Source organism: Drosophila pseudoobscura, chromosome 4 (assembly GCF_009870125.1).
Source record: "Drosophila pseudoobscura strain MV-25-SWS-2005 chromosome 4, UCI_Dpse_MV25, whole genome shotgun sequence".
Lineage (NCBI taxonomy): Eukaryota > Metazoa > Arthropoda > Insecta > Diptera > Drosophilidae > Drosophila > Drosophila pseudoobscura.
This window is the reverse complement of record NC_046681.1, coordinates 7050973-7078640: the sequence shown is the minus strand read 5'-3', so window position 1 is coordinate 7078640 and position 27668 is coordinate 7050973. Positions and strand designations below refer to the sequence as shown.

The 27668-nt window shown below is 47.2% G+C and overlaps 1 protein-coding gene and 2 long non-coding RNA genes across 3 annotated transcripts; 1 reads left to right on the top strand and 2 right to left on the bottom strand.

The window, feature by feature from the left end:
• The first annotated feature begins 3937 nt into the window (after nucleotides 1-3937).
• LOC117184060 (uncharacterized) lies at nucleotides 3938-4891 on the top strand. The gene is made up of 2 exons (XR_004469238.1): nucleotides 3938-4282; nucleotides 4345-4891. It is a non-coding gene; the product is annotated as an uncharacterized lncRNA (long non-coding RNA).
• Nucleotides 4892-15270: 10379 nt separating this feature from the next.
• LOC26532840 (uncharacterized) lies at nucleotides 15271-15591 on the bottom strand. The gene is made up of 2 exons (XR_004469548.1): nucleotides 15444-15591; nucleotides 15271-15341 (listed from the first exon to the last, which is right to left on the bottom strand). It is a non-coding gene; the product is annotated as an uncharacterized lncRNA (long non-coding RNA).
• A 6150-nt stretch (nucleotides 15592-21741) lies between these two features.
• esg (escargot) lies at nucleotides 21742-24264 on the bottom strand. The gene has a single exon (XM_001355984.4). It carries the CDS (start codon nucleotides 24025-24027, stop codon nucleotides 22528-22530), a length of 1500 nt encoding a protein of 499 aa, XP_001356020.2. The 5' UTR covers nucleotides 24028-24264; the 3' UTR covers nucleotides 21742-22527.
• Nucleotides 24265-27668: the final 3404 nt, after the last annotated feature.

Sequence of the window (27668 nt, the reverse complement as noted above, 5' to 3'; positions counted from 1 at the left end):
CAGGGATCAGGGAGCAGGGAGCAGGGAGACTCCGCCAGGAGTCTGCTCTTGGCTGCTCTTGATTTTGTCTGTGTGTTTTCTGAGCAAAAGACTCACTGTTGTGTCGCTGCCGTAACTCAATATTAACCACTTACACGTTAATTTAGGCACAAATTGAATTAATAAACCATGTTCGACATTGTGTGCGGTCCAGGGAGACCAACTCCTTTTCATATTTCATTAATTTATGCACGGAGCACAGAGCACGGAGCACGGCTCAATGAACCACGAAAACAAGCGGCTGGACGGCAGAGCCGGAGAACGCACCTCTACCCAGCGATCGACGGGCCGAAACGGCAACCAAAATTTGAATTTACAAGCACGTAACCTGTGCGAACCCTCTCCTTCCCCTCCCCCCCCCCTGGACACCCCTCCCTGCTGGCTTCCTTCTCTCTGTCTCTCTCTTGGCCAAATGTTGACGTGATTGGCTTTGAATTTGGTTCCTTTCGGTTCCACTCGCTTGTAAATTAGAACACGATCGAAAATGTTGCCTCCACAATTTGCATGTCGCTGCTCCCCATAAAAATGAGACCCCATGACGATGGACAGCCCCCCACCTCCCTCGCCACCCCTCGGCTGCCATGGAACCCCACAATGCTTGCTGACCCGCGGCTACAGGAGGGGTGCTGCAGAGGCAGAGGCAGGGCAGGAGGCAAGTTGCGTAAATCTGACTTTCATTTACACCTTGGTATGTGCACAGGGGGGGAGGGGGGCAGAGGAGGAGTGCTGCAACAAGTGCTGCAAGGGATACTTTTGATGTGGCCGATATTTGAGGCTGGTTCGGGGGGTACGGAAGGGGAATTTCACACTAAAATGGTAGCAGAAAAGGTAGGGGAAGTTTGCAGATACTTTTTTCCAAAGTATTTCGAAGATGATCTGCCAAATATGGGAAGGTCTTAAGCACCAAAGAACGCCACCCAAAGACCTTAGAGATCATTTGAATTTAATAATAGATTTTGGAGTATTTTTTCTCGAATAAAATCCCACAAAACCTCCGCCCAAACCTCCTTTTGGCCACACAATGCACTGCCTCGTGCCGCCTCGTTGCAAGTTGCAAGTGCCGCAAAGAAAGGCTGCGCTTATATAAGAAAGCTCGCCTTCCGCATGGCAGAAAACCGAAAACCAAATCCAAAATTCCATATGATTTATTGTCATTTTGAGTTCAAGAATTTGCAAAAAAAACAAAAAAAAACGGGGGGGAAAAAAAGGGTAAAGGTAATAAATTGTATTATTGTTGTTGTTGATACACAAATCCATGCCCCATGCCCCATGCCCCACCTGACCGGCCGAGCGACTGTGTTTTATATTCGTTTCAATTTCGAGGCAGCCACAACCCTCCACACAACTGTCTCCATCTCGCTTTCTCTCTCTCTCTCTCTCTCTCTCTCTCTCTCTCTCTCTCTGTGGAGGCTTGTGGCAAATGCCTGAACTGCGGGGCCCCAAAAGAGCCAACTTCATTCGCTCGTGGCCGGGGTTAAGGGTTAAAATGTGGGAGTCACGATTCCTGGCTAAACGATTTTTTTTTTTCTTTTTTTTCACTGTCTTTCCACTACGCGCTCTCTTCACGGACCTCTGCCTCTGCCGCTGCCGCTGCGGGTCTCCGCCTCAAATGAAGTTACCAAACCAAAAAAAAAAAAATCAAATCAAGTACCGTTGTCCACACACACACACACACACACACTCGTGCGATTATGGGTGTACAAGTATCTGGATACATGGATAGAATTGAGGTGACCTGCCCACCATTTCAGGGCGGTGGAGGGGGGGGATTGGGACTCCGACTCTCGGGGTTTATCAATAAATTATTGAGCCATTATTGTTATTACAATTTCTTTATAATGTTGGCAGCGTGCGCCGGCAAGCTTGTTGCAGTTAGCATACTCTAAAGCGGGGTATCTCCGGGGCTATAGGCACTCTCGGAGGGGCTTTGCCAGCCTGCTCCAGCTGGCATGCAGCATGGAGCATACACCAGTCGAACCCTCGGCCCTGCCCCGCTGCGGCAGTGGTAGTTGTTGGCCATTAGCGTGTACTTGCAGCAACGGCCGCCAACGGGGTTGAGGTCTGCCAGAGCCCCATCATGTGCACAATGGAGAGCAGGTCGAATAGTCTTCGGTCTTCGGTCGTTTGAAGCTGCCTGCCCTGCCCTGGCCTGCCCTGGCCCGGTCGGGTCGGGTCTGGGTCTGGGCCCCGGACCAGGCAGGTTCATGACAAATGCATTAGAGGTGCCTTTTTGGAAAATTTTCGACCCGGCCATCATGGAAATGGGCGGCACTTTTTGCGCCTTATTGTTATTTTATGAATATGGTAAATGGTTTAATGAGTTTTAATTGAGTTGGCTGCCCCATCAGCCCCAACGGAGGGAAAATAATATGCATCTGCATCCCCGCTGTCCCCCCCTCGGCCTGTCTGTGTAATGAGTTTAATTGATAGGGAAAACCTGAAGCCCTGGCGGCCCTTTGAATAGACCCAAATGAGAATCGAGGTGAAAGCGAATGGGCCGTAACCCGAGAGATGCCCTCGAATGGAATGCCTTCTGTTGGGCAATCTCTCCCCTGCCTCGCGCACGAAGAAATCCATTGGCATTGGCATTTCGTTTCTTTTCCCTTTTTCCGGGAGCTGTCAGTAACCGTTGAACGGCATGACTCTGGCCGGGCTCTGGCCTGGCACTGATAACAGGCACGCGTCCGTACGGGCCCCAAATCAAAGGCAAATGCCAGAGAATTGGCACAGCCTCGTAACTCAGGCCAATGAATCATGCAACAGGTTGGGTGGCTGTCGGGGGTCCGGACGACAGACGCAATCACAACACTGCCAACTTGACCATTGATCTTTCGCACAAGAGTCTTCGGGGTGGGGGGGGAACCAGCAACCAGCAACCAGCAACGTGTGGGCCCATAATCAAAAATAAGCATGGGTCCTGCCCCGAAGTTCCAATACCCTAACAAAGCGGCGATACCTGCATAAAAGTGCAATCCAGGATGGGATGCAGGTGCATAGAGTTCTTGGGGGTAGAATATCCTTTCTCCTGCCTGTTACAAACCTCCCAAAGAAGTGCTGGTACTTTCAGCAAAGTGTACAGAACCGAACTTGTTGGCTTTTGACATTTTTTCGATGTTGGTTTCCTTTTAGCGCGAATATTTTGCATTTCAACATTGTATTAGTCACTGGCCCCAGCCGCAGACCCCGAAGGAGAACTCAAACTGGGAACAGAGACAGAGACCTGCCGCAGGCTGGAATGATTTAATGATTCCTTTGGCACTTTGGCACCTACACTGTCCAGCTGCCCAGAGACAATGGCAAAGGATAAAGGCATTATATAGACCAATTGTAGACCCAGACTTTCCCATCACAGGCCCCCAAAAGCGGATCACCTAACGGACCCTCATTTATTCGAGACACACCAGATCGAATCCCCTCCCCTCCCAGCTTTAGGCCATTTGATGTGGAGCCGCGGATAAATCTCCCGGCTAGATACTTCCTCAAATGCCACACAAATGAACACTTCAGTGACCACAGCCCCTACCTCCCCCCTCCACAGCCCCAGCCATCTACAAACACATGTCGCCGCCAATTAACAGAAATCCAAAACAAAATTTATCAAAAAACTTCAGACCGAAAATAAAACCAAAACAAGGATTAAAATCAAAGATCAAAAATCAGAAATTGAGAAAATGCTTTTAGGCTAATCCCAGCAACAGGCCGCCCGAACGTGTGCGTCTCATGTTGCCCTGCAGCCCCGTCCCCCGTCCCCCATCCTCCCCAACCCCCCTCCTCCCCATAGATATTGTCATTCTATACCGCGATGGTGTTGTTGTTGTTGTTTCTGCTGCTGGACACACTTGTCGGACTGACTCAAAGCGACATTTCCCACATCAAAAAGATTTCGTCACGCTTAATTTTGTTTTTCTGCCTGTTTTTTTTTTTGTGTGTATTTCGTTTGAAAATTAGTTTCCGAAGAATCGAAATTATTAAGTCATGCAGAAGACAATTGGATCATTTGTTTACGCGGGGGAATGTAGGTGTGTTGCCCCGAGTGCCGGGGCACATGCAACAGGTTAAATGACAAGAGTGACGTGTACCCCGGATTGTCGCTGCCTCGGGGGCATTTCTTATTATTTTTGTTCGCCGCTTTGGAGCCCCAAATCAGCTTAAATATAATTAATGGCGGCATTGGCCGGCCAGTGACAAGTCCATTAAAATGAGGTCCAGGAAGTCAAAGGTTGGGAATACAGAGCAGAAATATGTATATATTTCCCATAAGCTAGGGCCACATTAACCCGGGGTTCAAGCCCATTCCAATCAAAGCTCAATTTGAACCTGTTCCCGTCCTTCAATAAAATTAAAGAGCCATAAAGCAAATTTACTGCAACGTGCAACAAATTAAAACATCATAAAAATCAAAGACAGACCCGAAAGAGATCTCCGATGGTAAAGGAAAATGCCGCCATCGCCATAGCCATCGCCATGGCAAAACGCGAACAGAAGTTGAGCGGCGGCCCCAAATTAGACGCCGCCTCCTCGAGGGCGACAGGGAGGAGAGCCTGGAGCCTGAAGCCTGGCGCGGAGCCCAGCTGCCAAGCCGCGGCTAATGATGACCTTTTCACTGCGGCACGACAACTTAAGGTCAGAAACAATCAAAAGCCACTCCAACGGGTGGCAATTGGCGCGCAGGCGCTTCACCATCACCATCCCGGTCTCGTCTTTATTTTCGGGCTCCTTCGCCTCCTTCGGTGCCACTGCAGCTACCAAGCAACGCTAATAGTTAATAATAATTATTATTTCATTTCTGGCAAGCGCAACTCCCACTGGCTGACACCAACTGAAAGCCGCAGCCGCAGCCGCAGCCTCAGCCGCAGAGCCAAAAACAATAAAGCTTCCAAGACCAGGCAGGACTGTACCATGGGACGGAAAGGCGCCGATGCCGCTGTCGCTGTCGATGGACGAAAAAGGGAGACTAGAAGGTTTTGTGGAATTACAGTCGATCAGTTATAGAAAATGAGTGCTCAATAGGAAATTCTTTTATCAAATCAAGTCTATAATTTTAATGGTGATACGATACTATCAATTATCAATTCCAAATATTATAAAAATCACATCCCAAATAAATTATAAAAAAGTTGTGGGTCGTCTGCCGATATTCTACTCATATTTGCGCGAGCAAACGAAACGAAAACGAGTGAGCATGGGGTGGACGCGCGAGCGAAGCGATCTACGATGCACGATCCACGATCCACGATCCATACATACTCGTATTTCCTTTGACAAATTGACAGCACTCTTACACTTGCCCGATTCAAATAAAATTCTATAAAATAAGTACATATATTCTATATCAGCTGATGAGTATCGATCTATCGCTATGGATGTTCCAGGCTATGATAGGCAGATATATCGATAGTAGAGTAAGAGTTCGACTTCGGAAGCGAGAAGCGCGAAGACGGGCGAAATAAGATATCGAAAGGAGCTTCATTTGAATCTATTTGAAACCCGATTGCTAGATATAACGAGTTTCAGGAGAGGATTATTCACTTGTAAGGAGCTCACAGAGAATCCCTACCTATATATTATATATTTTCCGATCCATAACCAACCGATTCAAAGAAGAACCAGCAATAGAAACTTCCCTTAAAAGAAGACACCTACCAACCCAAGTGCACACCAGATTTTTGTACCCTCGCTTCGCTCTGCGGCCCACTGTGCTCCACTGTGCCCCACTCGTATCGGACAGACAACGGTAACATGGCGTGTTTGTTTATTGCGCATGCGCGCCGGCAATCGCACTGGCAGAGATCAGGCCGCGTAGTACTTATGGCCCCCGCTTTGGTACGGTTTCCCCCATTACTTTAGCCCACTTAGCTCCGCATCGGCAAGTCAGGATCTCCGCTCCAGCTTCAGCTCCAGCTCCAGCTCTAGCTCCAGTCCGACTGGCGCGTCTCGTTGGCCCTGCATCCGACATCCCACATCCCACATCCCCGGCCCGCTCTCACGCGATAGTTATCCTAATGGGTTGACTTTCGTTTGAAATTCTGCTGCCCGGGCATGGGCCTCAGCCTGGGCCACATCTATCAGGGGAGCACTCCTCGGACGGTTTGTGGGTCTCAGTTTTTTGTTTAAGTGAGATGTTGGTAATAAAGCAGCAATTTGTTAACTTTCCAGGCAGCAGCGGTTGCGCTCATTTAGCTACCTCATTGGCGGCTCTTGTTCGCTCGTTGCCGCGATCGTCGGGTCGTGATGGTGAGACTGCATCTCTCTGGAGTGCCAGAGTGCCAGAGTGCTGGGAGAGATGCGCATTTCTCTGGCAGCACCGATCAGCTCATTATGCAAGTCCTGCGAGGAAGGAGTGCCCGAGTGGTTACAGTGGAAATTGAACATGCAAACTATCCCATTGTTCTAGCCGGAGCAAGCAACAAGTGCCTCCATGGCTCCTTGCCAAACAGTAGCCATCGCCATCGCCATCGCCATCGCAGAACAAATGTCCATAAATATGGTCAATGGCCAGGCAGCAACAACAGCAGGAAAATGTGGGAAAATCCATGCTGTTCCGACTCGTTCTCGGATTGCACATTAACACCCAGCCTCCGAGCAGCCCAGCATCTTCTCTCCGTTCAGTTCTTTTCTGTTTCTTTTTTTTCAGATTATGACATAAGCTGCACGTTCTGCCTTTGATATATCTCTGGGGATTCGCGCATCTGCGAAATTGACACTTTACAACGTACTGCCCATATAAACGTGACCCAGACAAGGGACCATTATTTGCATAAGCAAGCAGAAGGAATGCACTGCCAGCCAGCCATGGGCCGAAGATCGTATGCCCTCAGCAAATGGGCCGCCAGTCCGGCAAGCCATGGGGCCACAGCCAGCCAAGTATTCGGCATACCCATCCAGATTCATATTCGTTTAAAGATGCGTTTTGGCTGGAACCCAGAAACGGGGGGAGGCCCTGCAGAAATACAAATAAAACCTGAGAAATACGAAGCAGAGGGCGGCCAGTACGGAGTACGGAGTACGACTGGGAGATGAGTTTAAGGACGCAGACACGATCCCGAAATGCAAACATTCTTTATGCGCAATGCGCAAACAACAATAAAAATATGAAGCTACCAATGCCAGATCGGCCCCAAAGTCGTGTAAAGTCAATGTTAATGTTAATGCCGATGCCGATGCCGCTGCCGATGTTGGGGACTTGGTGTGGCACTGGGGACCGTGGCGGCTTGGAGCGTGGACTGGTTACTGGTTACTGCCAATGTGCCCATTGTTCCAGAGCTGCGGCGTCTCGTCTCGTCTCGCATTCATGGCCACTGCCAAAGGAGTCGCTGTGTCTGTGGTCGGAGCATCGGAGCATCGCAGTATCGGAGTATCAGAGTATCGGAGTAGAGCAGGCCAGCTAGAGATTCAGAAATTATTGGCTCTGCGTGCGGAGAAAGTGCACGTTTTGCTTGTTAAAAAGCACGAATTGTAATGAAAACAACCTGTTAATCTAAATATCTCACTCGATTGTAGTTGTGGCAGCAACAGCGGCAGCAGCAGGCACTAGCACTGGCAACAACAACTATTATTATATATAGTCTAGTCGTGGAACTCCGTACTACTTGCGCGGCCTAAACGGCCAATAACACACAAATGGCACTGCGTCCGATCTTATTAAAATATCATAAACAGGCCACGAACCCGGGTCGCGACTCGCGACTTTGCCTATCGATGCCCCGAACTGCAGCCCCCATTTGTACCTGTCAATTTGTTGCACAAACAGTTTCACTCCACTGTGCAGTCGCTGAACGACTGAAACTAATTGAAAAGATAATGGGCATGGAAGAGTGCCATAAATAAGGCCGAAAGATGATCGATTTCTGAAGAGTTCTGAAGAGCAGGAGTAGCAGTCGATATGTGGCATCGATAGCTGGGATAGTTCTGCGAGAGCGAAGCACAATTAGGCTCCAAAAATAGTTCCTTATGGGACCTCTAGACATCTTCCTTATTGTGGGGAGTGGGCTGCGTCTCTGGAAAGCTGTAGGACCTGCCATGGCCTTCTCTTTCTCCATAAACTTCTGTCTGGTGATGGTATAGGATCCAAGACTAGCTGGTTACAGCTATGATATAGAAATCTAGTATATACCTGGGATATATATACATTTTGAAAGCATATGGCAAACAATTGAATACGATAATTACCCTTTAGCTGGACTAGATTGAGGGACAGATATAGCCAATGTTTAGAGGGAGAGAGAACGTTATTTTTAGATATTTCTGATGGTCAGAATATTACTTCAAATTACAAAGGACACTTAAGGACTAGAGGGGCAAACCATAGCCCGGAATATATGTAGGTACCTAGTATCACAGGTCTATTTATGAGACTCCCAGGCGAAAACGCAGCCCTCCTAGCGCCCAACCGACCGAGTGGTGATGCCGCATGACGCGGTAATCGAACCGAACGCGAGCATACAGTAGAAGTATTAGTAATTGAGTAAGAGAAAGGGTCTAATGGTGGAATTAGTATGTGGAATTACTTTAAGGAAGTGAAATGAAGAGTGTTGGATGATTCATTTAAATCTAACATAATTCTAAAGGCTTGTTTTTGCGCTGGTCCCACTAGTCTCCCTCCTTAGAACGCAATTTATTGATGAGACATGATTTTATGGTCTGCAATTCGCCATCCCTCCACTCCAGCCCCAATGTCCCAATGCGGACAAAGAAACAAGAGATTCCAGACTTGAGAAATTAGCACATTTGAACTGAAGCAAAGTGAAATGATGGCTGATACACAATGCAAATGAGTGATAACAAAGCTGCAGCTAATTGTGGAATCTGGATCAGACACATTCGGACTGAGGGAATGAGTCACACCTCGACGTGCTCCACATTCAGATTGGGTCGCTTGTGTGGGGCTGTTGATTCAAATGCTACCGTAAGTCGGCCAACAGCCAGCCACCAGCCAGAGCCGTCTTCTGGGAGCCCTGGGCCCGTGCATGGAGCACCTTCGAGGGTATCCATACACGGGTATTATTGCCGTGTCATAGTGGGAAAGTGAAGTGCCTCGGTTGTCCAATTATGCCGCTCTTTGCGGTGGCATTCAAACAATATCGAAATCTCTCTAATGAAGTTGAAGATCGCCCGGGCTACTGTCGGGCGTAATTTACGGTGGAGCTATGGGGTTGTGGGACTGTGTGGGGAGGGTGATCTTTCAATTTCATTATCCAACTTGTCGGGCCACAAAAAGCTCGTTATGCTCGCTTTGAATCAACCTGTTTTCGATGCTGAACAAATTAAAGTAAATCACAGAGAGCAGATCTGCCCGAGAGTTGATCTTCTCCGTAAATGATCTACAAGGAATGCCAGAATTTAGAACAGCGGCAGTTTATCATCGAAAAGTCTCTCAAGGCGCAATAGGTAATTGCCAAAGTTTTATTTTACTTTCAAAAAATATGTCAAAAGGAAATCAAATTGCAACGAACTGAATGGCCAAATTTATGGCTTGATTATTTGCTTATGATTCGTTCGGAAAGGCCGAAAAACCTCCCATTTTTCTGGCAACTTTAATTGGACTTATCATGGAGATTGGAACTGAGTCTCAGACCCGGGCTGAGGCAGAGTTTTCCCTCCAATTTCCCTCGTTTTCCTGCCCAATTGCGTCGGACTTCGAAGCTTTCTTTTATGGCCGCTTGGAATAATGATTCGAGGCCCCGGCTGTTTGAATTTATCACCCACTCGAAAAGCATTTTTCCATACGTACAATACACCCCGTGTCTCCACTGCGTCTCGAACTCCAACTCCAACTCAAAGTGGAATAGAGTGCAGTGCAGTGGAGCTTGGAGTGCAGTTTGGAGTCCATGTACCTGCCATGGCCAAAGCAATAATTCAATAAATCTATTGCATTGCGTTATTGGCAATATGATGATGAGGCTTGCCAGGCCTGATCTTGACTTGACTTGCATTATGCAGAGGAGAGAAGACAAGAAGAAGAACCAGAAGAACGACGGATGTGGCTTCGTCTTCGTCTTCGTCTTGGACTGGGACTTGAACTCCAACTTGACTTTGACTTAAAGTCCATCAATTGGAGGCTCCGCTGCTCGACTGCTCGACTGGTCGACTGTCTGTGGTTTGTTTTTATTATATTTAGCGGAGAGCATAATAATTCTTTCGACTCGTTGATAACGTTCGCCCATGATATGGCGGAGTGGGAGGAGCAGATGGAGGCGGAGGCGGCTGCTGGGCTGCTGAACTGCTGGGGAATGCAAATTTGTGGCAACATATTGGCATTGGCATTGGCGTCGCTGAGTTGCCTTCAAGTGCATCGGGCAAAACGATGCCCACTCGACGGCACTACCCTTTTGGGCCAGGCGTAGGCCAGACAGGATCTTCCTCTGCCGCTGCCTCTACCTCTGATGAAATATTATTCATGGCTCTGGCTGGCAACTTGTTCCTCTAGTACTGTTCTGTACGGCGCAAATCTGCATATGAAAAATTATTATTGTAATCCATTTGAGAGGGAAGGCTGGCCTGGCTCTGGATCGGAGCGGCACCGGCAACGGCCTGCCACAAAATTATGCAGCATTTTGTTTTTACTGCCAACAACTGCCCACCCTGACCCGCCCCCTAGCCGAAAGAAAGGCGTCAAGAGATTTATGCTTCAAGTTTTTGAAGATTTCCGTGCCCCTGCCCCCGCCCCTGCCCCTGCCACCGCCGCTGTTCTGATTCCTTCTGGGGGTCTTAGAAAATTTGTAGAACATTGCGCTCGTTGCGGTGCTTCCCATAACTCAGCATTGTCCGGCGGCCGCTCGGTGTTGAAATCATTTGTAGTGCAAATTTCGTACCTTGATATATGTGGCAAGTGTGAAAATATATTTGATCAAATGGCTCACAGAGCCCGAAGAGGGGCGGGATTTATGCGACTGGAGATGGATGTTTGGATGCTTGGATGCTTGTGGGTGGGTGGACGTGCAGAAAGGAGTCTGTGGTTGGGTCTATTGGCCAACGATTGGCAAAATATAATTGAAATCTAAGAGATACCACTTTCAACACCGTTTCACCCACTTTCATCCGCAAAGCAAACACACTTAGCCCCGAAAATCAAGCTTTTTAACCCACTGTCATGGCTCAATAAATCACAGAGCCATCAGCAGGCTAACACCTACCCAACCCAAAAGCGGGTTACATAACCGCCGTCGATCGTCGATCGTCAGCAGATCTCAGGTGAAATTTTCGAACCCCAGACAAAATCGAGCCCGCATCCTCAAGCTAATCCGGCGCCACAAACCGCAACATACTCCGCTTCGTATTCGCTTGGAGAAAGAGCAAAAGACAGGGAAAGAGGCAGAGAAAGAGGTGCCTAGGAGGGATACACTTGAGGGTCTTCATCAGAGACACAAAACGCTGCAGAAACGACTGTGACTCCGTCTCCGACTCTGAGTTTGTAGCTAATGATGCGACACATTTGCTAATTTCTATTGAAGCCCACTTGCTGGCTGTGGCTGTGGCTCTGGGCCAGGTCAGCCGCGAAAACAGGTCTCAAGTACAAAGAGTACAAAGCTGAACAACTGGGAAGAGGAGATCATCGGGCAATAGGCAATTGGCAATAGGCAATAGGCACCGCCACCCGAAGCTTTATATTGTGCAAAATGAAATTAAACCGTGTTGGCATTAGCTCTCTACGAATTGTTAATTATTTCTGGACTTCTCGACTGGGAAAGTGTGCAAAATTCAGCCTCAGTCAGTCAGTCCATCAGTCAATCAGTCAAATGCTCCGTCATTCCATCCCAATCAATTTGTGTAGCATTTCCTTTGCTTGGAGTTGGAGCTGGAGCTAGGGATGGGGATGGGGCTGGAGCTGGGTCCCACTTTCTGGTGTGTCTCCATCATGGCTGGATTTATGATTTGCATAAAAAATCGTTGGCCAATTCTTTCTTTCTTCTCGATACTTTTACCTTTATTTGTTTTCGTCATTTCCTTCTCGCTTCTCGCTCTTTTATTCGTTTGTCCGACCTTTGAACTTTTCACTTACAATTCTCCATTCGCCGCGCCGTTGGCGAATCTTTTAAGGAAATAGCGCTGTGAAAAAATACCAAAATGGACATTTTGCAGACATTTCCATTTCCTTAAATGCTCAAAAGAGTGAAAACCGAATCACGCGTGCCCTCGCCTCGATTTTCAGGGAAATCGTTTGGACCATTCGAGAGAGAATGGATTGCCACCGCAACGAAACCCAAGAGAAACTATATACCAATTGGATAGATCGAGGAACTAGACCCAACTTTAGTTATTTGGATGTATAAGCTATGATTTCCTCAAAGATCGGGATCGTTGCTTCTTTGGAAGCCAACTTTTCATGGGTTCCATGGGTTTTATTTATCATTATGATCTATTGGACTATCCCAGAAATGGGGTATTATTGAAGTAAATACCTGAAACTGTCTGTATTCTGTCTTTCCAGGTTGGAAGCTCTCTCTAAGGATGCTCTAAAAGATACTCTTCAGGAAATCTTCATAAATGTTCGATGATAAAAAGGGCCATGCAATGTCTAGGCTTCCTCCCAGGTAACCCGATATCAAAACCCCATTAGCGATGCCTCTTTCTGGGCTCCTCCAAGTAATCGGATAGGCGAAAGTCTCCCCACTTTTCACCCTTTCCACTGCCTCAGCCACTGCCCCTGCCTCTGCCCATTTCACTATTAGTTTGTTATTGTTATAATTTCTTTATTATCATTATTGTGGGGAAGCCAATACCAATACCAATACCAATACCAATACCAATACCGGGCCACATTTGTAATTACCTGCATACGTGTTGTACGTGTACGGGTACGTGTTGATATGGCCAAAGCCAACCGCAAATCCACTTGGAGCCGGTCCACTTGGTGGCGGAGAAGAGGCCCCAAACCACTTGAAATTTATGCGGCTGTTAGCTACCAGATAACGCTTTTGATTATGACAACTGGCATGGAAATTATGGCCGCTGCCTCCCAAGCGGCCTCCTCTGCGCCTGCACTGCTCCTCGAGCTTTCGAAACCCGCAGCAGCAGCTGTCGGCCTAGCGGGGGTGCTGCTCTCCTCCAAAGAGATAGCCAGGCCAAAGCCAACGCCAAAGCCAAAGCCATCTCCCAGCCATCGAGCCATCACACTCGGCGGCTGGCGGCTGGCGACCGGCGGCTGCTGCATCTTTCGAAATCAGTTTCTGTTTTCGTTGTGGATGTGCCACTGTGCCCCACTCAGCGGAATATCTCTTGAATTTGGCTCGAGCTCACTTTTCATGCTGATGGAGTGGAAGTGGCTTTGGCTTTGGCTACGGACTTCACAGTTCTTTCGCTGCCTCGTGGAGGGGGCGGAGGAGGGGACCTAAGAAATGCATAAACAATCGAAAACAAATTTCGAGCACAGCTTTTGGAGAACTACGAGTATATACGAGTATGAATTGTTTGAAATCTCTTCCCCCGGGTTTTGTTTATTGTTCTGGACTCAAATAAAATCTGTCAATGTGGATAGATATGGGAGGGCACAGTGGGTTTAGGTCCCTCAAAGTTGGCTAGTGCCAGAGGAACAGAAAAATGTCTACAAATAGTAGGGGGGATTCCACTAGGTTCCTGTCTTGGACTCAAAAGTCTCACTCGTATTTCCCCATCACTGCCCATCGGCCCACTGTGCCCTGGCCTGTACATACCGCACATATTTTCATAGCATTTGAATAACTGTGGGGCAAAAGCAGCACAACCCCGGCCTGGCCTCCGATGGTAAATGAGTAAAAAATTGAAGAGAAGACAAAAAGCTGAGACAATTAAGCTTAAGGAGCATTTCATTTCATTTGATTTCGATTCGAAGAAAGTTCAACGAGCCGCCGCCAAAGAGAAACCCGGGTTGCCTCTAGCCCAGGGCTGATCTACAACGATTGGAAGACGACGGCGAGGCTTCAACTGGGCCTGGAGTTGGGGCTGTGCTCTGCTGTGCTGTGCTGTGAAGGTGGGTGGAGGAGGCCGTGGCTCTGGGTCTTGTGGTTTTTGAAGGCACTTAGACCAATGGACCTTGAAGACCACAAATGTACTGCCAGCTACCACAAGTGTGTGTGTGTGTGTGTCTGTGTGGAGTCATGAATCATAGGAAAGCATTTGAATTGCAAAAGCCACAAGACTTATATGTATATATGAGTATTCCAGCAAATCCCAGTCCCAGTCCCATTCCCATTCGCTCTATCTCTTTGACATTTACGGATCATAACAATTTGAATTTAACATACGCAAAATGAGACCATTTTTGGTAGCGCAGCTCTGGAGCCTCCGGCAATGCCCCAGGGCATCAATTTGGACATATTTTAAGTGGCCAGAAGTGGCCAGAAAAACGATCAGAATGTGTCAAGAGGTGGGAGGCTGTATGGTTCTGGGGAAATTCACACACAATTCTCTCCCCCTCGCTGCCACTGCCCCTGCTCGCGCCCCATCCTCGGTCCAGGTGTGTTCTATTAATCAACACAAAAGATCCTGTTATATTTGTTGAAATGGAAATGAAAATGGAAATGAAAATTAACATAAATTATAAGCAAACATGACAGGGCAGAGATTTCATATCCTGCTGTCCCCGGCGAACGGTTTCCACATCCGATTCGACTCGAGCCCAGAATTTCCCATGACCCCAAGGAGATGAGGGCTCGATTCTCCCGATGATGCCCACTTGTCAGCATTCATTCCCAGCATTCCCACTCACTTAATAATCTCGATCCCGAATCCTCTCATCTTTATGCACGGGCACGGGCACGTCCAGAGCCTCGGGGGTTGGGGGAACAGGGAGGAGGGAACAGGTTCTTTTTCCTGCTTGGATTCCGATTCTGATTCTTCTTCGTTTTCTATTCTTTTTTGTTGTGTTTTATATTTTTTTTTTTTTTTGGTAATTTGATCCGATCTGGCTGCGAGCCGAGGAAGTAGAGCAATGGGATCTCGAACATATGAATGCCATTCCTCTCTGCGGATAATATGGGTTCAGTGCACCTTCAGGAGGACTGGGGATGAATGGGGATGGGATGGATGTAAGTGTGGGAGCAGGGAGTTTTTTTACGTGATGAGACACTGACAGCGAGGGTCAATTGCCAGGAGACGGTGTGCGCCACCAGGTGGGGCATGTGGGGTAAAAGTCCCACAGGACTAAGAGGTGGATCGAAATACGGATACAAGAAAATTATTACATTTTTGGTGGGGAAGAAAATTGTACAAAGAAAAACATAAAAAATTAACAGTAAACAACATCATTTATCGCGATCTCACTTACCCTTAATCTTAATTCTGACGATTCTGATGAAGGAAGACGCAAAAACGCATAAAATGATTTCCTATAAGAGCAAAAATTGTTGGCATTAGAATTTATTAATTTAAGGTGAGGCACTAAACGGCGGAAGTTCAGAGTCAGATTAGCAGGTCAGCAAATGCCTTACCCTTTTAGGAACTTGACTTGGAACGACAGCACTCATTCCTTTTTGATTCTCTTCTTCCGCTATGGAGTGGTAAAGGGACAAAACTCGACGAATTTTCGTCAAGTTTTCAAGCCCGCACACACACGCATACATTGCTGGAGCATACACATGTGATCTAACGAGAAAAAGAGACGCAAAAAAACGCAACAATAACAAATTTTAGATTTATGCACACGAAAAAAAATGAATTTATGCAAAAATAATATGTGTAGATAAGCATGTAAATGAAACACATATAAAAATATACCACATGGCCGCACTTTTCCTTCGCCGAGCTGCATTTTTGTGTCCATTTTGCCTGTTTCTACTAACCTGCCCCTAATCAAACAGATTTTTTTGCACTAAAACACATTTTACTACGCTAAACTTGGTTTTACACACCTTCGCGGCCTATTACTCTTTGGATTTTTCACCATTTTCCGGATTTTCACGGGCTGAAACGCGGAGCAAACTTACCAAGGGACGCTTTGAGTGGGGGAAAAAAATTTGAGAGCGGTGCAAATTCGTTTATTCGATGATCTCTTGCTTCTCTTCATAATTGCTCTCCCAGCCAAGCTCTTTTCTGCCACTTTTTCTTATGCTTGTTTCTACGAGGTGGTCCGTTATCTTTCTCTTCGGGTCTTATTCTACGCTCAGAACAATTAAGAGCGCTTTTACGCCATGTTTGATAAGAGAGAGAGAACAAAGTTTACAGTTGTACTGAGCAAAACAAGAACCGAAAGAAGAACACGTTGCGGAAGCGGATAACCTTGAATAATTTCATCTTGCTCCTTGTCTTCTTTCTCTGCTGATGCAAAGAGCGATCAAAAAAGTGAGGGAGTGGAAGAGAGATGGAGAGACTGGTGAGAGAGCACGGTGTATGTGCAGGGCATGAGGAAATTATGTACATATGTATGTATCTAATTTAATGAAATTAATTGATTGCGCCCTCTGGCTGAGTATCGGGTGTAAATGTACAGTCGTGGCCGTCACGTGTACCCTCGTTTTACACTAGTATCTCCCTAAGGGGAGTTTATTCAAAAATGGGTCAAACGTGTAATAATAATTGTCTGCACATACATACATACATACATATGTATGTACAAAGGAAATAGATCTTCTGCCACATCTCGCCGAAAATAAAAAACAATTTGGTGTGCCTCGGTTTCGTTTTAATTGCCAGCTGCAAAAATTTAACGAAGATTCATTTATTCTAAGCCGGGAACAAAGCCCACTAGTAGCCCCGGGCCCAATCTTTTCATGTCGATCGAGTAAACGCACTCGGTTTAGGCCAACTTTAGCGGGGAGTGGGGGCGGCAATGGAGGAGTGGGCCGACCCGGACCCGGAGCCGCAATGGCAATGGCAATGGCAGCGGACAAAGTGCATTTCACACAAAACGTGCAAATAATAACACCATCTACGCTAATGATCAACGCCATGATGGTTGGTGGTGCCCACTGTACCCATAAAACAACTCACGCACACACAGGCAACACACAGACAAATAGATAGCGAGAAAGAGAGAGAGGGAGAGGGAGAGAAAGAGATGGTTGGCCACTTGCAAACAGACAATAAAGCGCGTTAACTGCTGTTATGCCTGCTGCCACAATTGTAGCTGAGCTTTGTCTACGAGTAAGTACAGTACAGCACCTTCCGGCCCCCTCCCCCCGCCGCTCGCAGGGAGCACGCTACGCAGCGACCGAGCCACTAACTAATTGGCCAAACAGCAGCAACAACAACTTTGAACCTGGAGTAGAGTAGCGGGGCGGCAGCAGGTTGGTTGCCTCGCTCGCTCTCTCTCACTAGGCCTGAAGATGGTATCGTTGTCTTTCCACTCACGCACTCACAAACACACAGTCGCAGACACTCACACACACACTGGCCACTGGCACACTCAATCGGCGTCGCTTCTCTCGCTCTGTCTCGCTCGGTCCACGAGAGTGTGGCGACGAAAAAAACAACAAGCAACAAGCAATGCGTGAAAGCTAACAGCATCTGCGTCGAAAACTGTACACCCTTGCCGTTCGACGATCAGTTAGAGATGCACGTGGTTTCGAATATAAAAGTAAGAAGTAAACCCAGAGCAGAATTTTCATTCCAATCGTTTAGGAGTTGTATTCTGATGGGATACGAAAGACCTTAGTGGAAAAGTTAAACCTCAGACTAGTTTAGAAACAAACGGACAGCCCTAATACCGTCCGCAAGTGTATGGTTTTTGTTGTAGTTGTAGTTGTAGTTGCAGTTGTAGCTGATTGCTGTTGTTCACTCACACAAATTAGCAGAAATGGTCAACGAAATGCAGGACACAGCACGAAAAGAGAGACAGACACAGAGAGAGAGAGCGAGAGAGCAAGTACGGTTGCCTCATTTTTTTGCATTTCGTGCCTTCTGTGTTATCTCTGGAACAATGAGATTCGCCGTATGACATTATTGCTCAAGGTTTTTTGCTGGAAAATTTTGGAAATTATATGGCATAAAAGTTTTGGAGTACCAATGATTCAAAGAAAATGTACCATGCATTTTTGGGATCATGTGTACATTTGTTTATATTCAAATTTTAAGAAGGAAAACTATAGAATCTAAAAAATAATATGCGTTCTAAAGACTTGATCACATCTCAATATTTTGTTCGTTGTATTTGAATTTTCCCCATAGGAGATATTGTAGGAATTTAAGGAATACAGTCTTTAATGATCGCTTATCCAAAGAATATTTTCAAATGTCTGAATTTAATCAACTGAATTAAAGCTACTTATATTATTTTTTTTTTTATCGCACATTCCCCCGTATTAAACGAGTTTTTTGTGTTCTACGACAGTTCCAACAGCAGCATATCCACCCAACCGTATCATGCTGGCTTCAGGGATCAATTGTGACTGTCATTGGTTATTTTTACACAATAACAAAATCTTAAAAACCTGGAAACGACCATTCAGACCAATAAGCCGGTTCGCTTATGGGAAATCTATACAGCAAATCATCTGATATATAAAACACTGTTCGATATATGTATGCTTAAAAAAACCGATAATGGACCTCGATTTATCAAGAGTTTACGTGCAGAAATTATTCAGTGGTCGGACATGGTTCTTTTGTAATAGAATTTCAAAGTTTAATTTTGTCCCATACAAAATGTAAACATATTCAAAATATTCTGATCAATTGAAGTATTTTTAATTACTTCTGAGGTATGTAGATTTGATATTTTTGCTTTAGGGATACCAATGGAACCACCCTGCCTTTGAATGGGACTCGTATTCCGAAGCCGAAGCCGAATCCGAATCCAAGTCCGCGTCAGACGGTCGCGCAAAAAAGCACACTTCGTCGTGACAAACAAAATGCTCACGTTTATCGCGGACAAAAGATCTCCATTTTTACGCTAAATTTCATTTCAGTTTGCGCTTTCCGCTAGCACCTCTCTCCTCTCCTCTCCTCTCCACACCCGCAGCTCCCTGAGTGGCTCCCGTAGCCCCCTCTCAGTTCGCTTCTGCTCTGGATCAATCGGTTTTTCGGGGAGCCTGCCTTCTGTGCGGTGTGTGTGTGCGCTGTTTGCCTTTTGTTTGGAAAGTTTTTCATTTTGGCTCGTTAAAAAATTTGAAATTCAAAAAAAAACTTTTTTCTTTGTCAAAAGGGTGAGGGGTGACGGTGACGGAGAGGTGGGCGGGTGGGTAAGAGGGGGTCTCCCAACTGCTTTTTATCTCTGCATATTCATAAAGCTTCGATCTGTTTACCATTTTGCGTTGTCGTTTGACTTTTAGCTGCTTTATTATGGTGCAGCGTTTCTGGACAAAATCGTCAGGTTTTATCAGTGGCAGCCTGGCCAGCGAAGGGGGGAGCACTGGAGGGGAGAGTGAACCTAGGGAACCTCGAGGTGGAAGACCAGACAGACAGCTGCAGTTGCGAAAAACGTCATGAAAGTGATATTTGTTGATTGTTAACGAATTGAAATGGAACTTGGAGCAGTTGGAGTTGGGGCTGGAGAGAGGTATACCAGCTATAGGAGGGAGTTCGGGAGGATCTTTAGTCCTCATAAGACGTAAAAATACTTGAGTTTCAATTTACAATAAGGAACAAATCGATTCATAGCAGGAGTCCCTTGCTTCCCGATCGTTGATCCTCGAAGTAAAGTTCATTGACTCTCAAAGATATCGTCCCTTTCCTGCTAGATCATTTTCTTGACACAAGTAAGTCGCCACAAAGTTGAGACCCCAAAATCAGTCAAATTGGCTGTGGCCTTACCCAAAAGATCTTCATCGTAGCCATCTATGAGTTACCTCAGAGGGACTCAATCCTCGCCATAAAACGGTTACAAAAAATGCACCGATCAAGCGCGAAATTTGGCACAAATAAAATAAAATAATCAGAAATAAAAACTCAAACGGTTTTTATTCGTTTTTGGGTAGGGAGAGGGTCAAGCCAGGCAGTTACCCTCCCGTTTTTCTGTTGTCCATGTTTTCGGCTATTTTTTATTTCTTTTTTCCTATTTTTTATTCCCTCGATCTTTGTTATCGCTGGAGTTGGAGCCGGAGCTGGAACCCAAGTCAGGCTAAGGCAAAGGCAAAGGCACACAAAAGACCCTAAATGCGAGTCTATTTTGTTACAATTTAAGACGCTTATTAGAAATCGTTTGCAAATTGTTTAGCAAGAAAGCAGGCACGAACGTTGATCGTTTTGGGGGCTGCGATCAACCAGCCAGCCGGGGCTCAGGTTTTGGGAGTCTCGAGACTGGTGATCTGCAGCCAGGGCTGGTAACCCGAGACCGAAGGAGGAGACTGGTATGGAGATGGAGTTGGAGTTGGAGGCAGTCGAGCCACGAAATGCGTGCATATTAATTTTCGCTGGTTCGCTGGTTCGGGGCTTGGGCTGGTGGGGATCGCTCTACAGATCTGTGCACACGTGAAACTTGACTGAAACTTGTTGCTGCCGCTCCGTGGCTGGCTGGCTGACTGGCTGGCTGGCTGCCTGATGATCTAATTTGGCAACAATTGTCGTGGTCGTCGATCGCTGATCGCTGCTCGCTGCTCGGCCGGATCCCCACACACATGTTCGAGCGCTGGCTGGGACTCTGGGACTTTGGGAGTCTAGACCCCGCCTGGCGATCGATTGATCTCGATAATGAGTTTCGTTACGTTCGACTTCGGCTTGGGAGGACGCACCCATAATTTCATATGCTCTGTCACCCAAACGTTACCTTTCGATGATGGCGTCTCCTCCTCCGCCGCCCCCGCCTCCTCCTCCTCTTTTCCGCATGGATGCATCGATCACACTTGGAGATCTCGCCTAGTCTCCGACTAGGCCTCTATTTCTTCTCTCCTTCATTAAAATCTGCCTCATGTCTAATAAGACTTCGGCGAGGCGCGGATCTACTCAGGCTTGAAGTTTCGATTTTGATTTAGTGACTGCCATTTTGTAAACCCCCCACCCCACCCTGCCGGACCCCTGCCCCACCCGATCACATTGTACGTGTGCGGAAATTTAAATATTATTTATGATCAGCACAGCATATAAAAGCTTTTTTCGAGTATGTTTGTTTTTCTGGGCAGGCCATAAATGTCGCGATTGGCTGGTCGGCTCTCCGGCGGTCCCCCAATTCTCGTTCGACTCGCTTCGATTTGTTTCGATTTGTTTATTCGCCCCGAAAAGAAGAGCATGACCCAAAAAAGGGAAGAGCTCCCAAGTGCTGTGCCGTCCGTCCACCCGTCCATTCACGACTATTTCAGATTTCGTTGAGCTTGCATTCGGAAAACGGAACGGATTAGAGTTGGGAATAGTTCGAATAAGTCTTTCAAATTATGCTGTCCAATTGGAAGTACTTAATCTTGAAGAAATGTGATACATAATAATGGAATTCTGCTAAGAATGATAAACAATTTCTCAAATATATTACATTCATAAATATTGAAGATTCAGACCTTTGCATGGATATAATTTGGGTATTTCAATCCTTCCATAATCCAACAATAATAGCAGGTATAATAAGAACCACAAATACTGGTAAATCTGGCTGGAAAATCAACTAAAATATTGGCATGGAAAACTATTAAAACCCTAATTATAAATTCTAACAATAATAAATAAATTCTGAGTTCCCTAGACCTAAAAAATCTATATAAATGTATATTTAAACAGAGTAATATTTTGTGGTTCCTTCCTGTGAATCCCTACGCTGACGATTACTCATCTGTCATCAAGAATTCTCTCGAACTCAATTCTAGATCTTTCTGCTGAAATGGAAAAATTGAAGGAGGAGCCCTTTCCAACCAATAATAATAATAGTAATAGTTTTGGGTACTTGCGTACGTAAATAAAATGTATTTCATTCTTTCATAGATCGTCTGATGTAATAAATTACTTAAAAATATAAAACATTTCCGTATCAAAATATTCCATTAGCTTTTGTATCTTCACTTAAACTACGCGTAAAGTAGAACATTTTCAATGTATACGTAAAAGTTGTGGTCGGTCATATCAAAAATAGTTTACGATCTACAGCTAGGCTAAAAATACTCGTACTATGGTATTGTATATAGGGATAGAAGCATACATACATCAGTATAGGGTATGTCTTCGTTCAACTGGGATATCGTACATCTAAAGTTACATAAGATTGTCTGGGTCTTCAGCTTAGGATCTACAGTTAGACGCTGGGGCGTAATACACCTTACGTGGTACGTGTACATATACAGGATATCTGAAGAATACTTTACAAAGTTCGGCTTAGGAGTTTGTGTATGAAATAGTAATGAAATTCAATGCGGAGACGAAATTTAAAAGTAAAATCAAATGAACTTCCGTTTTAATTTTCTCTTGCAAAGAAAATGCTGACTAGAAAATAATCAAAAATAACCAAATCAAAATAAAAACGTATTGAATTCAGCGTGTCTACATAGTTTTTTGTGGCACTGTGCACTGGGAGTGTCTGGGTTAAGTAAGAGTTCGAGTTCGGTTGTTCATTTCATTTGGGAACTTGGAGCTGCCGGTCTCTTAAACGAGCTAGGAACTAATTTTTGGTGGAACATGGCTTGAATACAATGTGTGGATCAAAAGGAGATCCCGCGGGTGATCCTAGGGCTCGGCGTAGCCGGCGTAGGACAGCTCGCTGGTGGAGCCGGCATTGGAGCTGGGACTGCTGCCGCCCGGACAGCCGCCCTCGGAGTGCTTCGTCAGCAGGGACATGCGCGAGAAGGTCTTGGAGCAGCTGCTGCACGAGTACTTCTTGATGTCCGAGTGCGTCTGCAGGTGGGCCCGCAGGTTGGAGCGGTCGGCGAACGCGCGGTGGCAGTGCTGGCAGCTGAACGGCTTCTCCCCGGTGTGGGTGCGGATGTGGCCCTGCAGCAGCCAGGGGCGCGAGAAGGCCTTGCCGCACATGTTGCACTTGCAGGGCAGCGTGTGGGTGCGGATGTGCATCTTGAGGGCGCCCAGCGAGACGTACGTCTTGTCGCAGTCCTTGCAGCTGAAGGACTTCTTCACCTGGTTGCCCTCGGCTGCGGGACAGTGGAACTGCTGGTGCTTCGTGAGCCCGGAGAAGGTCGAGTAGGACTTCTGGCAGTCGGGGCACTGGTAGCGGGGTGGCGACTTGTCCTTCTTAGCGGGGCTCGGCGAGGCGGAGCTGCTGGCGGATCCACTCGTGGAGGGGCCTGCTCCCGCCTTGATGCTGCTGGCGGCCTCCTGACCGATCGGCTTGTGCTTGAGCGAGAGGTCCTCGGGCACCGAGGAGCAGCTGGACTCGGGCGTCATGGAGCGCATGGAGTAGTAGGAGCTCTCCGAGTAGGCCGGCGAAATGGGTGCGTGGTGGTGGTAGCCCAGCGCGGGGTACGGCGTCTGTTGGTGGTAGGCGGCGGCTGGCAGCGGCGGATATGGCAGGAACCGGTGCTGCTGGCGCACTCCGATGGGCCTGTGGATGATCTCGGAACGCATCGGGGGCGACACCGAGCTGGCCCGGCCGTGCAGGTAGTGGTGCGGCGGTGGCGACAGCGAGCCCAGAGAGTCCGAGGGGGAGCTGGGGGCCAGGAGGTCGCCTCGCAGAGGCGATATCTGCTGCTGGGCGGCGGAGGCTGCCACGGCGGCCAGGTGCGGCTGGTTGATGGTGCGGTAGAACTCGGCCGTGTACGGGGACATGTGGAAGTTCCATGGCTGTAGGCCATACTTGGGATACGTGGGTGTGGGCACGACCACGGCTGCAGCGGCAGCAGATGCGGCGGCCACGGCGGCGGCTGCGGCCAGGGCGGCGGCCTGTGTCTGGTTCGGATCAGTGTCCACGTCCACACAGTCCACGGTCACGTCGTCCTCCTCCTCCAAGTCCATGTGCTCGTCATCGGTGTGGTCCACGTCTACGCCCTCGTCGTCGCAGCAGTCGCTCACGTTGATCACCTCCTCCGAGGCGGAGACCGTCGCAGGGTCTGCCTCCACCTCCAGCTCCTCCGACTCTGTTTTCTTAAGGCAAAGATCCTGGGGCTCATTGACGGGGGTCTGGGCGGACGCCTCGAACTGGTAGTTCACGGGCCGCTTCTTCAAAGGACACTTGCTGTAGTTTTTTTCCACCAACATGTCTTCCACGGTATGCATTTTGTTGCTTTATATACTCTCGATTGCTTTTTCAAATTAAAAGTTCTCAAATTGTTTCTTTCGATTTTCGATTATTTCCACCACATTGCTCGCGCACAAAAACACAGAACGAACAGTTATTGTCAGAAACGAAACGAAGCGCGGTCGTTTTTTCTTGTTGCTATTGCTTGGGTGGATGCTTGCAGCGAAGCGGGCGTCAGCGGAGTCAGAGCGAGTCGGTCGCTGTGTGCGCTTTATATACGCGTGCCACCCGAAGCCAGCAGCGCAGGCGCAGCCCGAGAGAGCGAAGCGAAAGAGAGCCGCTCTCTCGGCGTGGTGCGTTTTCATTCAGGTAGTCGTGGTCGTTCACATGCATGGGCAATGTGTTGCTTGCGAGTGTATGTGTGGGTGCGTTCGGCCAATCGTAGCGTTCGGGTGGCAAACCTGTTTCGGCTTGCTTATGTACCTCGTGTCTACGTACACTTGCACCAATCGCCACCGACGCCGTCGCAACAACAACGATTCACAGCTAAATATAAATGCCGTTATAATTGCACTGGTGTTTGCCTGCACACGTATTCTACAGTGGTTTGGTGTTGGTGTTGGCGAGAGAGGCTGCTGGAGAGACTCGACTTGCTCTCGTTGTGGCGCTCTTTATCTCAACTCAATGCGCAATTAGGTGGAGAGGAGCGGATGAGATGATTCTGCGTCGATTAACAGTTGTTTGCTGCGGCTAGGCAAAATCGGGAATAACCCAAGAAAGGGGGGATTAACGACAAGGGCTACTTGCCTCATTATCAGGTGCATCTGGGTCATTAGTTGACCTGCAACATACGCGCACAAAAAAGAGATCAGGTAGGGAGTCGAACACGTGCGTGCTCGCGAGGGCCTCCTTTTGACTCGATCAAATGTCAAAGGTTGAACGGGAAGCCAGGTACCAATTTGCATTAATGAATGTTTTGTTGTTTTGTTTTTTGCCACCGTCAAAGGAGTGAGAGAAGTCCACTGCGTATAAGAAATAAATTCCAGCGTGGAGTGGAGAAACTTCGTTGAAAAGTAGCCTGCTGTAGTCTTTGTTCTTGTATGCCTTTAAGCCTTCAATAGTTAATATTTAAAAGTAATTTTAATAAATGTTGTAAGTGAATAAGAGCCATCCCCACAATCTAATATTTGAATGAAGTTGTTGAGAAACAGCAAAAGTGACATCAAAGAAGAGTCGACAAATATACGAAGAAGCAGTACAAAAGTGGGAACGAAAAAAACGCGTCATGTCCTCATCTTTGCGCTCTTTGTTTCTCTCCTTCGAGTAGAGTTCCCTTTTTCAAAGCGACGAAAGCGTGGAGATGAAAAGAAATAATAAACCAGCCTTATTATTTGGAACATTAGTTTGCCTACTGCAATCATCTAATGGAAATAAACAAGATCAGTCTCTTCTAAATGAAAGAGCTCACAACGCGCGCTCTCTTTGATACAGCTCTCTTAATCGTGTTCCATTTCCAAGTCGTTTCGCGGCGCTCTTAATCAACTTGCGCTCTTTCTCTCTTACGAGACCCGAATCAGAGCCGAAGCGTCACGAGACGGAAGATCGTCCGCTTAACTGTGAGCTAAAAGAGTATTAGCAGCACAACAAATTTTAAATTTTAATGCTGCTTGGTAATCAAATATCTGCGTTCTCTTCTTATTGTTCCTTTTGGTGCTCATTTCTTACAAAATTGAAGAAAACTGTTTCTCAAGTGGCACCCGCACTAAGTGGTAGCTGTGTGTCGCAGCAAAACAAACAAACACGACGCGACGGGTGGAAAGGAAAGTGTTCCCTTGTCAGATAAGAGGTGTTGCCCCCGTCTCCGTTTTTATGTACGTATAAATCATAGAGATCCGGGAGAGTGGGGGGGAGATCCGTGCCAATTTTCAGGAACGGCCCACACAGAGCGAACATTTAACTTAATTAGTGTCTTATCGAATGTTTGTCCCTGTGGCAGGGCCCACTGCTGTGCATGCGGATTCAGATCCAGATTGCGATTGAGATTCCTAGGAATATGCCGGACGACCGGCCGGCCGGCCGGCGGCTATACGGGCGCACAAGTGCGATCTCCTCTCCAGGCGATTCACAAACGAGGAACCGAAAAACCGCCAGCATAAATTAATAGATAAACATGTGCAGACCAGACTCGGGACTCGGGACTCTGGCCAGGGCCACGTACTGCGATTTACATGCCCATGTCCAGGTACTTTTCCTCTCGGATCTCCGATCTCGTGTCTTCGCCTCACAGTTCCAGTTCCAGTTCCATTTCCAGCTCTCTCGCTCTCTCCCACTCTAGTTCCCTTATCTTATCGCACGTCGCTGGGCCAGCCGCGGCTCTGGGAGTCTGGTCTGGAGGAAGCGAATGGTGGTCTCCTCTAATGCCCCTCGACTGGGACGGGTACGGAGTCCGACGTTGCTGTCGTTGCTCGATTGGCTGTTAACAAAGATTTAATGATCTTGTTAACTAATTTTTTCCTGACTATGTTCTAGGAGAGGCCCAGCACCGGCACCGGCACTGGCACTGGCACTGGCACCGAGACCGCGGGGACCACCCACTGCCCCAGCTCTCAGCCGCTTCGACCGCTGTGCAAGTTAATTAGCTTGGGGTTTGGACCTGGAGCTAGAGTTGGCCTTAAATCACACTCGAACAAGTTTATTGGGAGCAATCCTTCTGCCAGTTGACAAATCGCATCTCCTGGGGGCTCCAAAAGCGAATTTCTTTAAGGAATACTATTCAGGGATTTACTATGGATAAAAGATAGTATATATTTACTTTAAAGATTCATTAGAACCCCCATAAATTGTCTTAAAAACAATGAATAATTTTCTAGCATTTGTTCCGTCATTTCTTTTGAATAAATTCTCATATTCCTGGTCACTGTTTCAGAAAAAAATCAATCGTTAAACCTCCAATTAGGTGACCCAAATAACCAAACCACAAGACCAATCTCAGAAGCGAACCATCGATCGACCACCGTCGATCCATCCATATCCCTGGATCCCATAACATTTTGAAAGCGTGTAAAATGATGATGTTTAAGCGATTTTTTGGATGTTGCAACATGGCCAGCACTAGCAACAACAACGAAACAACGCAAAAAGAGGCCAAGCCGCAACAGGCTAATCCTATTTTGGAGGCAATGAAACATAAATAATAAAACTCTTTTACGACGAGCTCTAAAAAACCGAAACAGAAATCCACCGCGAGAAGAGGTTCAGGGACTTTGGTAGGGTCCGATCTGGAGTCTGGAGTCTGGACTGCCCTGGTCTGGCCTGGTCTGATGCTCTGGAGCGAGCAACAAATTATTAACGACATTTTAAATGCAACGCCTCTTGGCTGGCCATATGAAAAAGGGTCACAGCACCACAAGACGACTGACGGACGACTGACTGGCCACGATTTGTGGTGGACTGAGACTGGGTCTGGGACTGGGACTCGGACGCGGAATCTGGAGCTGCTCCTTGCGGGCGCAACACGAAGACGCGACGCGACGCCTTTTAATGAGATTTGTCTGGTGTGCCGTTGTCGGAGCTCTCGGAGCTTGCAACATGAAAAACTTTTGTAATTCCCTCATTTTCAGGACACGCAGCAAGAAGCGAGCGACAAAAGTCTGCAGAGCAGAGCAGCGCAGAGCGGAGC

Bases quoted from the DNA above. Each gene is read 5' to 3' on its own strand.
- esg (XM_001355984.4), bottom strand. From the start codon at position 24,027: ATGCATACCGTGGAAGACATGTTGGTGGAAAAAAACTACAGCAAGTGT.